The sequence below is a fragment of the Podarcis erhardii genome (genome assembly GCF_964252035.2).
Source record: "Podarcis erhardii genome assembly, chromosome: 6".
In the NCBI taxonomy this organism is placed as follows: Eukaryota; Metazoa; Chordata; class Lepidosauria; order Squamata; family Lacertidae; genus Podarcis; species Podarcis erhardii.
Genome location: NC_138510.1, coordinates 72830518 through 72842291, shown reverse-complemented (window position 1 = coordinate 72842291; position 11774 = coordinate 72830518). Strand labels below are relative to the sequence as shown.

Sequence of the window (11774 nt, the reverse complement as noted above, 5' to 3'; positions counted from 1 at the left end):
CCATTTCTGCGGCTGACCCAGCTGGATGCTTTTTTCTGCCTCCAGTTCCTGTTTCTCCCACTGCAAGAGAAAACAGGTGGCTAGGCAGAGTTGCACAAAAGACAGGCATACAAACTACAGCCTTTCCTCAGCATGAATTGACTATATCTCAGTTAGAAACTTTTCAATTAGCACTGTTATGAAGCTCTTCCTTGACTGGAGAGGATGCAGGTATGTTTAAGTCTTGCCTGGCAACTATAGCAACTGACAGCCTGCTTTGCTCTTGCATAAAGTGTGCAGTCTGAAAGCAGTACCTCTCTCTCCGTCCCCCAAAAATGTGGATAGCTTACAGTCTGCTGAGATTCCTAACTACAACTCTCTTTAAAACCCAAGCCTTAACTGGACTATACAATATCACAAAACAAAAATCACACCTAGAGTTTTTTTGCCTACATCTGCACTTTGCCACTTGCCACAGTGGAAAATTGTGGGGTTATTGTTTTGCATCATTTTTTTCCTGTCTTATCAGGTCCTCTGAGAAACAACCCAGTCTTGGATCCAGCCCTGCTGTGCCCCTAATGCCTTGTTTTGTGACCTTATGATTGGCTACTGACGGTGGAAACCCCAATCAGTAGTAGCATGTGTTCTGCTCTGCTTTTGGAAGGCATAGTGAGAGCTTCCACTTGGCAAGCACAGAGGAAGCAATAAATAATTCCATAACAGCCAAAGGAGCTTCTCTGCTGGCAGAAGGATACCTTTGCCTCATCCTATTCCCTTTCAGCAGTGTGGCTCAGGGATTATGATTGTTTTGTAAAGCAAGTAGAAATATGCTCCTTGTTCCTTCAAATATAAACATCCAAGCTTTTCTATAACTGTGCTGTTGCACCCGAATTTCCTCTATGGAGTTCCCATTTGCCTTTTATAAGATTCCCCCTTCTCCCCAAGTTTCATCCCCCCACTGTTCTCCCCCTAAATTCAAGAGCTCCCAGTTGTGCCATATAAATCTTTGTTTCCCCCTTTCATTAAACTGAGTGCATTTGGTTTTTTTCCAATAAAAAGCTTAAAGAGCTCTCAGCTGTGATGTGCTTGAACTTGCTTTCTGCTAATACGTTGAGGGATGTGGTACAAAAGGGAATTTTTGGCCACACAGAATTGCCAGTACATGTTCCAGGGGCAGCATTGCCCATCCTTGTTTGCCCCTGAGCAAAGCATGTAGCTACCTGCATGATGCCTTTCCACCAAATCCAGGTTGAAAGCAGCTATGTCCTTAAATATGTACTTGCATTCAGTTGTAGATGAGGGTGAATAACCTTAAGGTCAACCCAATAAGTCAGAGCTAATGATAGTGGGGGAATCAAAGGACCAATTGAATGGGGGAAAGTTATGTAAGGGCAGGGTTACACTTTCCTGTAAAGATCAGGTTTGCAGCTTGAGAGTACTGCTAGACTCAACATTACTTCTGGATTCCCAGGGGGTATCTGCTGTCTGGAAGGCCTTTTATTAGCTGGGCCTGATATGCTAAGTATCCCTGCTGAGACACAGCAGACATGGCGACTGCCAGTTTTTGTGTTTGTTTTAATAATTTTTATTAAAGATTTATTGTTTGCGGTTGGCTGCAGTGAGGTTTGTTTGCATTTGTTGACTATCATAATGCTCTCTGCTGTATTAGGCAGCCTTTGAAGGTGGTTAAAGAACTTCAGCTACAGTTATTGAGATGGCTTATTTTTAATAGGCTTGGTTCAACATGATCACGTTTCACCTATTGTGTGATTACTGCACTGACATTTAAAATCAGAGTGCCGGTTTATTTTACAGAACATTGCTACTCTTGCTTTGAAAATATAAAAGCCAGCACACTTCATTTGGTAAGCCATATTTATCTCACATCGGATTTAGTTCCAAGGAAACGGGAATAGAGCTGCAAAACTGTATTTAATACTAGCAATAAAGAGGAAGTAAGTAGTTCCCCATCTCATGTAAATCTGGATCACCAGCCATGCTTCACAATGCTGGGATAAAAAGAGAAACATGTAATTGTGAAAGGATCCTATCTTTCAGATCAGGAAGAGTACATCTACTGCAGAAAACATTGGTTTCAGTTTTAGCACTCAAGTGTGGATGCTTAGAAATGCGTGACTTATCTGCACTTATCTGCAGAATCTGTTTGTCTTACAAGCATCATAGTGGTGTACGCTACCCACTTCCCCAAGTGACAAGGAATTCCAGAAACAGCAGATTTCCATCAAAATTCTGAGAAGGGTTTTTAGTTACAATGAACATAAATCAGCAAGAATAAAATGTTTTTAAAATTGAGATTTCCTCCTAAAGCCCATATATTCACAGAGCTTTATTGCACGCTGCCCTCTACTGGCCCATTTGTTGAGGTGATTTGAAAACCAAATAACTTTCTCAAAGTGTGCAAAATACCGTACTTTTATTCGATCAATGTATGAGGCTACTTTGAATGAGCCCAACTGATGGGCTGTCATCAAGTTCAGGATTATAATGACTTATGATGGTTGCACTGGGTTTCTAATGGGAGTATTCTGCATTACAGGTGTTAAGTTAGCAGTCCCAGGCCGACATTTTGCCCACATTTAAGCTTTAATGTAATTGTCGCAGGGTGTACTTTTGCCTCCAATGCGCTTCCACCGCTGGTTTGGGAAGCGATGTATACACAAAGTAAGCCACAATCCACTTCTATCCTGTTGTTGGTTATGAAATACTTTGTTTTGATCTATTTTCCCCCAAACTAGGTTCAAACTGAGAAAAATAACGACCTAGCTGAGTTTTAAGTTGGTAAGGTGCGTGCACACAGCCTATGAAGCAAAGTTGACTCGAGTAGCAGCTTCACAAGGAAGTGCCATTTCTCTCTTTCAATCTCTGTAGGACATTTGGGTTGTGGGGAGAAGAGCTCTAGTCCTGAGCAGGTGGTAGAGGCATCGTTTTGATTTTTCACTTTACAAGGTGAAAAGATCTATGTACGGTACAGAAAACAAATTACAGTGCAAGAAGGAACATAGCTTTTATTTGTAATTTTACAGGGAAGGCTTATGCTCGCAGCTGTCCTCAAGCAAGGTCATTTTCTACCTAAGAATTGCCCCAGAGCCCTATCCACACTTAACACGGTGCACGCCTCCCTTTGTTTATTCAAGATAAACTGAAGCTTTGGAAGAGGCAATAAAATGTGTGGCTCCATGATCTTCTGCATGCACTTCTGTGCATTGCTGTTTCACTCCCAAGAAAGTGTACAAAGGATTTTAGCCTTGTTCAAATACTAGTTAGCAGGCCCAGCTCCATCTCCTGCACTCCTTGGGAAAGTGTGGTGGGTAGGGGCTAAAGGCCAGCTCATTATACAGTCACAAGACTTGGCAAACTTTTCCTTGGACTGTGCTACTTCAACCTGCCAGTACCATATTGCATATTTTTTAGTGTTTCTCCACAGTTAAAACTTCCCACATGAACACCATGTCAGGAAAAGACTAGTGGTTCTGAATTAGCTAAGTACTGCAGATCCCCCGTTTTTCAAAAGCCAATCCATGGACCCCCTAATTTTGAAAATTTTGATAACTCTATGGTAGTTGATGGTGCCACAGACTCCCTGGGTGGGCTACGCAGACCCCCTGGGGTCTGCAGACCACCAATTGGGAACCAATGGACTAGACCAGAACTTTCCAAGTTGTGTGCCGCAACACATTGTGTCGGCTGCAGTGTGTAGTTGTGTCATGCAAACACTCCCCACGCTCCTCCAGGGGCTGGAAAGGAGTTAGTTTAACCTCCTGTTTGCTAATAAAACCCAATTACTGTGTTGTGAAATGATGCATGTCTAAAAAGTGTGTTACCAACATGAAAAGTTTGGAAAGCTCAGGACCAGACTGATCCTTTCTCCCTGGCATGGCAGTTTTGTATGAACAATATTTTTTTCAAGGGGGAGCACATGCCACACTCTGACGCTGTGGGTGTGGGGGGTGCAGCAAGAGCTTCATTTAGCAAAAAAAGAAAGAAGGAAAAATAGACACTAAACAGCAAAACAGCCAAGTGGTCATGGGCGTAGCTTGTCCCCCAAATCAAGTAAATAAATAAATAAAAATACTTAACAAAAAGTAGAAATTGTAGAAAGATTTTGACAGATTTTTTCCAAGCACTTGGGGGGGGGGTCAAAAGTAAATTAAAACAACCCTGGTTGAGACATTTCATTCCAAATCTGCCGGACAGAGGATGATGACAGGTGGGTATGCTTCCCCCTGCCCTAACCTAATGGTGCAAATGGCATAGAAGGAGACAGAATCACATCATATAAACAATAAAATGCTGTGAAGAACAAGATTTTGGACATATGCAAAATGCTGGAGCCGCAATGCTAAGGCAGAAATGCTTGAGCGGAGACAAAAACTTTTCCTTCATACCCATGGTGGGAGCTTGGCCTGTTTCAAGAAGAAGCTTGATTAATAATAATAATAATAATAATAATAATAATAATAATAATAATAATATCACAAACCACTCTCTGCTCCTTTACCTAGTGCCTGCTGCATGTACAGAGATTAGCGAAGGTTGCAAACTGCCTGCGGGAGAGAAAATGCAGAACGGCGGCGAGACACCCAGCTTTCCCCGAGGCCGCAGCCGAGCCGAGTCGCCCCACGGCTCCAGGAAACAACCGAGCGGCTCCTGCTCCCGCCGCGGCCTAGTTAGCCCCTCCTCCCCTGCCGCTTCGTCTTCTCCGCCTTTCTCCTAAAAAACCCCCCGCACGCCATATATCCGGGATAAGCGAGGTAAGCGAGTTGCCGCTTTCCTTCCCGCCGCCGCCGCCGCCGCCACGCGGCTGAGGGGAGATAGAAGGAAGAGGAGGCCGCGCTCCCACCCGCCGCCGTCCTTTTCCTGAACTTTTCGCCCGCCTGCTTCGGGTCGCCCGCCGCTAACGTGGCTTCTCGTCCCTTCACACGTTTAGATATGAGGGGAGGGAAAGGGGACAAAATGGCCTCGGGGGAGCCTCCTGGATATAAGAGGATAGATCCCTGCACCTTCAGGAGGGAGGAGGCGAGAGACCCGGAGGCGGGCGAGGAAGGAGAAGCCCCATAACCTTGAGGGGGACCAAAGGGCAGGGGAAGCCCGCGTGGTGGGAGCAGTAGTAAGGATAATAATAATAATTTTAATATTTTTCTCTCTGGAGGTGGAGGAAAGGAGTATTGGCAAGGCTTCGTTTGGGAGGGTGATTCCTTCCTCCCCCCGCCAAAAAAAACCCTCAGACTTGGGAGTGTGAATTAAGCAAATAATGCGATTTATTTAATAAATAATATCAGAAGCTGGCGTTTAATTTTTAGGCAGGAGTGCTTGCCGAATTCACATGCCAACCCACTTTCCCCCAGAATCCTGGGAACTGTAGTTTAAGGGTGCTGGGAATTGTAGCTTCGCGAGGGGTACAGTGCTGGATTAAACCCCTAAACAGTCGAAATCTCGGCTCCCACCCCCCACCCGACAAAATATATTGCAATACTTCATTGTAATTTTATTTTAAGATCAAATAGATATCCCCCTGTTGTTGCAGGGCCCCCAAAAGGCCCATAGGCCGCGGTTACACCTGCCAACCCACTCCCCCTGAATCCTAGGAAATGTAATTTAAGGTTGCTGGGAATTGTAGCGACATTGGTTGTCATACTTTTGGATATTCCTGGACATTCTGCCCGGACACTGCTTTTGGATACAGTGGAAATTCCGGACATATGGCAGCCCTATACTCTGCCTATTTGGTAACCCAGCGCTGGAGGGGTAAACTTAAGCTCCCAAGAAAGGGTTTAAGAAATTGAGGGAACCTGGCCTGCCTCCAGGGTCTCTCTATTTTGTGCTGAGATTCAGTTTGCATATTGGCAAATTCAGGTTACGCAAGGGAAGTGGGTTTGGTGCTCATGTGTGACAAAAAAATCATCCTAAAGAAATCGGACAACTTGTAGTAAGGAAGAGGTGTGGAGAAATGCACTTGAAGGTGTAGGATAACAATGGCTTGATGAGACATTGTATAGCTTTTCTTGCAAACAAATTGGAATGAATGTTCAGTAAACAGTGGGCATCATATAACTGCTCAGCAAGTCAGGATGAATACTCAGTAGATAGGCCATATGAAAGTGACCTAGATTATTGGATACTAACGGTACTAAGTGTTTTTATTTTGGGTTACAGTCTCATAATGTAACATCCTTCAGTTTCTGGGGTGATGAATTTTACAGCTGGCTGTATTGCATAATGCATATAGTATCTCAAAGAAGTAGTTTAAAATATATTTTGATGCCAAAGCCTCAGTCAGTATAGCCAGTAGTTGGGGATGAGAGAGCTTTAGACCAGTGGTCTCTCCCCCCCCCCCTTTTTACCCATGTAACACTTGGAAATTGCTGAGGGTCTTGGCAGACAACTTAATTCTTTTTCTGCCTGTTACAGCAATTGTAATGTGCTGTGCTAGATGCTGAATAATTTTCAATTGTATATTTATTTTGTTTCATATATGTTGTATGAAGTACAGTATCAGAATTAAAAGAAGCAAGAAAAATACAATTAACCAATACGCGATGGATGTGCCCTCTCCTGTCTTCAGCCACAAATCCACAGACATGCCACAGAATGAATGGTGCTCACAGATGGTTGTTGGTCCACAGACCACAGTTTGGCAACCCTTGCTGTAGACCCACAACTTTCAGAAGATCATAGTTCTCCTGCTGGCAGTAGGCTGTGGAAGACCTTGTGGGATACCAGTGGCTTTGTATTACCTGGATCCAAAGTCCCCCAGGTCCCACCAAGAGACTTGATTCTTGGGCTGTTGGCTGTACCAGCAAAAACATTGACACTTTTCAACTTCCACCCAGTCTGGTGCAAGCAGGATGGCTTCAGATGTGGATCTGCTGCTCTGCCTTGCTGATCCTGGCTAGGGATTAGGCTTGTTCTGAATGAACATGCATACTGACTGGAAAGCTTACCTAGATTTGATGAGTATATGACATGTGTGATGACTTTCAAGTCCTGTGCTTCTCCTATCTATCCTTAATATAAGCACATGTAAGGCTTATATTAACAGAAAGGGAGTAGGTGGTGCTGTGGTCTAAATCACTGAGCCTCTTGGGCTTGCTGATCAGAAGGTTGGTGGTTCAAGTCAGCGTGACAGAGTGAGCTCCCGTTGCTCTGTTCCAGCTTCTGCCAACCTAGCAGTTTGAAAGCACACCAGTGCAAGTAGATAAATAAGTAGTCTCTGGCGGGAAGGTAAACAGCATTTCTGTGCGCTCTGGCACTCTTTACGGTGTCCTGTTGCACCAGAAGCGGTTTAGTCATGTTGGCCACATGACCCGGAAAGCTGTCTTTGGAAAAACGCCGGCTCCCTCAGCCTGAAAGTGAGATGAGCACCGCACCCCATAGTGAAGTTTGACTGGTCTTAACTGTCTGGCGGTCCTTTACCTTTACCTATATCAACAGATATGCCACATAGGGATTTAAGTTACACTGAAGAATAGTTATACAATTATGGTCTGGTATTTGGCACTATTGTTTGTGTGTAGTTGTTTCATGCACTTATAAACTTATTGCTATGCAGGCATGTTCTTTGCTCAGCAATGCTTCAGCTACCTTGGCACTAGAACATCACTACTGAAGATTACTTACCCTTTGAGATACTTCAGGGTTTCATCGTCTCCTGTATGTATTCCATATCTTCATAGGTTATGTGATTGTGTGTGCATATTGTTATATTTATTTATGATTCACTCATGCCCACGATCCTGAATTTGGAGATCTGGTTTTGTTTTGCTCTCCAGCATTGCCAGACACTTGTAAACCAATTCACCTTTTGTAGTGAGCAAGTTTGTGCAAGACAGTATTTTCTTCAGGTTTCTTCTATTCTTATTGCAGAAGGTATCAATTGGAACACTGTTACTATTGACCATAAGTTAAAATAATGACAATTTTAGTAGTAGACCAGTATGGCTATATAGTTGTGTCATTCTCTAAGGTGCTGCAAGACTCTTAGTTGATTTAACTTTGAGAGATATGTTTAAAAAGAACCTTGGTAAAGGAAGCTTTTTTCTTCCTTTTGTTTCCCTTACCACCTGTAACAGCTTAAGCTACATCCTCCATCTTTTTTATTTATTACATTTCATCAAATCGTATGTAGAGGTCCGGAATGTGGAGTCACTAGGTTGGCTTGGATGTTAAAAAAAATATCCTTGCCTTTCAGACATTCATGAAGCAGTTCAAGATTTGGATTGAAAAATAGTGTTCTGGAGTATACATATACTGTATAGCCAGCACGGTAGAATGAAGGTCACCCAGTCAGTGCTTCCTGTTATCTGGACTGTGGTTATGTCACTTGGTGTGTGTTGAACATACATATTCTTTACATATATGTTCCATTTGTTGAACAGCTTTGATGTTACTGTGTGGAATTTCTCACAATGATTTTTTTAAAAAAAACTTTAATACTATGATATTGTCTGTTTAAATATGTTGCTGGTACTTGAGTTTTGTGTTGGACAACCTTAGCTTTTAAAACAGTGGTTAAAAAAACCTAGTTTTTAATAGATCCACAAAAATTCTAGGAAAACAAAGGAAGGGGGTTATTTTTTCTTTGGGAATGTGGAAAAACAGTTTTCCAGCTGTTGTTTGTTCAGGATGGACAGAGTGGCACAACCAGTGGGGTGTATTCTGTACCTAGCAGATTCTTTCCTCATATGGTGGAGAGAACATAGAGCCAGGCGCAATAATCTTGTGAAGACAGATCCTATTTCCTAGACACAGGTTTTTATTAATCTGTCTTATGCACATAGCCTAGCCTTTGCAATTCTGCTCTGTCCGTTACTTTGACTTCACCACTGTCTTTGAAAAACAACAAGATATATAAATCACATTTCCTCTACCCCTTTGTTCTCAAGTAAGTGCTAAAAGATTGTGCTCTGACATACATCTATGATATACTCTGTCTTTCTTATGCTGGGATTGAACAGAACTTATATTTAATCTTAACCATTCCATTTAGTATCCTTGCATAGATTGGCATTTTGTCAAACATGTATTGTAAGGGAATATTGGTTAATTGTTACATTGGACTGTGTTTGCAGTGCCTGTCAGTTTCATCAGCTTTAGAATGAACTACAAGGAGAAATGTCATGGATTACCATAGTGTCCAACAATACAATACTTTGTAGTTCTAACAAGAATTATCCGTCTTTGATTCTTGTATGTAGACCATGACCTTCAAGCACAAAAATGCAAAACGAATTGAAGGGCTGGATAGCAATGTGTGGTAAGTAATTATTAATGAAAATGAATGAATGAATGAATAATGAAAATGTCTGTACTCCTTGTAGTTCATTTGTATGCTTTTCACCTACATTGTCAGCTGACCAGGTGCAGGGCCAGGGTGGGGGGCAGGGAGAGAAACCTCTTGGTCAGTGAAGCCACTGGGAGTGGGCTCCAGGCTTTTGTGTGCTCCTCCCCTCTATTCCCCTCTTCCATACAAATAAATCTCTTTGTTCCTTTTATGGTTAAAAGATCTTGGATGAATCACAGTGATAATTACTGGTTGTGCAGCCTGTGAGTCTGCAGAACAACTCTGCTAGGACTACAATGTTTAAATAATGGGGGCAGGGGCAGGGTCAATTTTAGCTAACAGATTGAGATAAGGTGATTCTGGCTTTGTTTATGAGGCTATTTTGGTTCTAATTTGCTACATTTATAAAGAAGGAAAAAATGAAATAATTCTGTGTCAACTGCGCGGGGGGAGGGGTCAAATGTGCTCTCAACAGCATTGGGGGGGAAACACAAAACCTGTTGTATTGGTCTTCAGTGTTCTAGTTGGTCCTCAACCAAGATGATTTTTGAATTGGCCTTTGGTGCTTCAGAAGTGGTTATGTCACATCACGTGTTTCGGCTTAATAAATGTTACTTGGAGTGGAGGATGAGGCACAGAAGCCATGTAACACTTATAGCATCTAGTTCTAGCCTGAAAGCCTGACTTAAAACTAGACTGATGGCCATGAGGCCTCCAGGATCTCTGATTAACTAATATCTGATTGAATGCTCTCTGGGTAGTTTCCCACAGACCCATGTGTTCTATACTGTGTTTTTGATTTACCATGGATCCGAAATATTCTTCCTTGTAAATGTGTATTAAATACCTTTGTAATAATTTCTTCCTTTCTTAGGGTGGAATTTACAAAAGTTGCTGCAGATCCCTCAATCGTTAATCTGGGACAAGGACTTCCAGATATATCTCCTCCTAACTATGTTAAAGAAGCATTAGCCAAAGCATCATCTGTGGATATGCTGAACCAGTACACCCGGGGTTTTGTGAGTACATTTTAACGCTCTCTGAGAGGTTGCTTTAAATCAGTTGCATATCCAAACATTTTCTCATGGTTTCCACATGCGCCTTCTTCAGTTTGGAATCTTGGGCTGAATAGAAACACGGTAACCATAAATCGAATTCATCATGCGAAAGGGCGAAAGGCTGGGCTGGATGAATCCCAAGCCGAAAGTAAGATCGCTGGAAGAAATATCAACAACCTCAGATATGCAGATGACACAACCTTGATGGCAGAAAGTGAGGAGGAATTAAAGAACCTTTTAATGAGGGTGAAAGAGGAGAGCGCAAAATATGGTCTGAAGCTCAACATCAAAAAAACAAAGATCATGGCCACTGGTCCCAACACCTCCTGGCAAATAGAAGGGGAAGAAATGGAGGCAGTGAGAGATTTTACTTTCTTGGGCTCCATGATCACTGCAGATGGTGACAGCAGTCATGAAATTAAAAGACGTCTGCTCCTTGGGAGAAAGGCGATCGCAAAGCTAGACAGCATCTTAAAAAGCAGAGACATCACCTTACCGACAAAGGTCCGTATAGTTAAAGCCATGGTTTTCCCAGTAGTGATGTATGGAAGTGAAAGCTGGACCATAAAGAAGGCTGATCGCCGAAGAATTGATGCTTTTGAATTCTGGTGCTGGAGGAGACTCTTGAGAGTCCCATGGACTGTAAGAAGATCAAATGTATCCATTCTTAAGGAAATCAGCCCTGAGTGCTCACTGGAAGGACAGATCGTGAAGCTGAGGCTCCAATACTTTGGCCACCTCATGAGAAGAGAAGACTCCCTGGAAAAGACCCTGATGCTGGGAAAGATGGAGGGCACAAGGAGAAGGGGACGACAGAGGACGAGATGGTTGGACAGTGTTCTCGAAGCTACAAACATGAGTCTGACCAAACTGCAGGAGGCAGTGGAAGACAGGAATGCCTGGCATGCTCTGGTCCATGGGGTCACGAAGAGTCGGACACGACTAAACGACTAAACAACAACAAACCATAAATCTCCAAACAGTGGCCGATGTAAATATGGTCCAAAGAGGACTATACGTAGGGCCAGGAGAACTGACTATGTAATTCAATCAAACTTCCCAATGTAACGTTATTATTAATCTATATAGTACATTTCAGCATACAGGGCACTACACTTTGGCTTTCTTGCACATAATGCTTAACCATGGTTTGGCATTATGAAGATGAGCCTCAAGGAGTATTGTAAAAGATTCAACTTCTGTTTTTGATTAACTGCAGCTTCTTGTGATATTCAACCCAAACACACTGAAACAAGCCAGCTTCAAATCATGGGTTATGAACTGGGCTTGTTTCAATAGACTGAAGCCATTTGTCTGGACATAATGCTAAACTACAATTAACTTAAAGCTTCCAATCTTCTCCTTGCAGCTGCATGGAGAAGGGAGCGGGGGCGGGGGGAGGGAGGAGAAGGACAGGCTTGCTTTGGTTCATCCTT

General features: G+C 42.8%; 1 protein-coding gene across 6 annotated transcripts in view; it reads left to right on the top strand.

Annotated features, from left to right (window-relative positions):
- Window positions 1-11774, top strand: part of KYAT3 (kynurenine aminotransferase 3) — a 340414-nt gene that overhangs the window by 317119 nt on the left and 11521 nt on the right. Inside the window, exons 1-4 of one of the 6 annotated variants that reach the window (XM_081866039.1) lie at window positions 4619-4751; window positions 7550-7650; window positions 9195-9253; window positions 10155-10299. In XM_081866039.1, coding sequence (XP_081722165.1) covers window positions 7552-7650; window positions 9195-9253; window positions 10155-10299 — 303 coding nt within the window. In that variant the 5' untranslated portion in view covers window positions 4619-4751; window positions 7550-7551. Of the gene's footprint in view, window positions 1-4618; window positions 4752-4804; window positions 5108-7549; window positions 7651-9068; window positions 9254-10154; window positions 10300-11774 lie in introns of those variants that run through there. The other 5 variants (XM_081866042.1, XM_081866040.1, XM_081866041.1 and 2 more) reach the window with 5 other exon arrangements.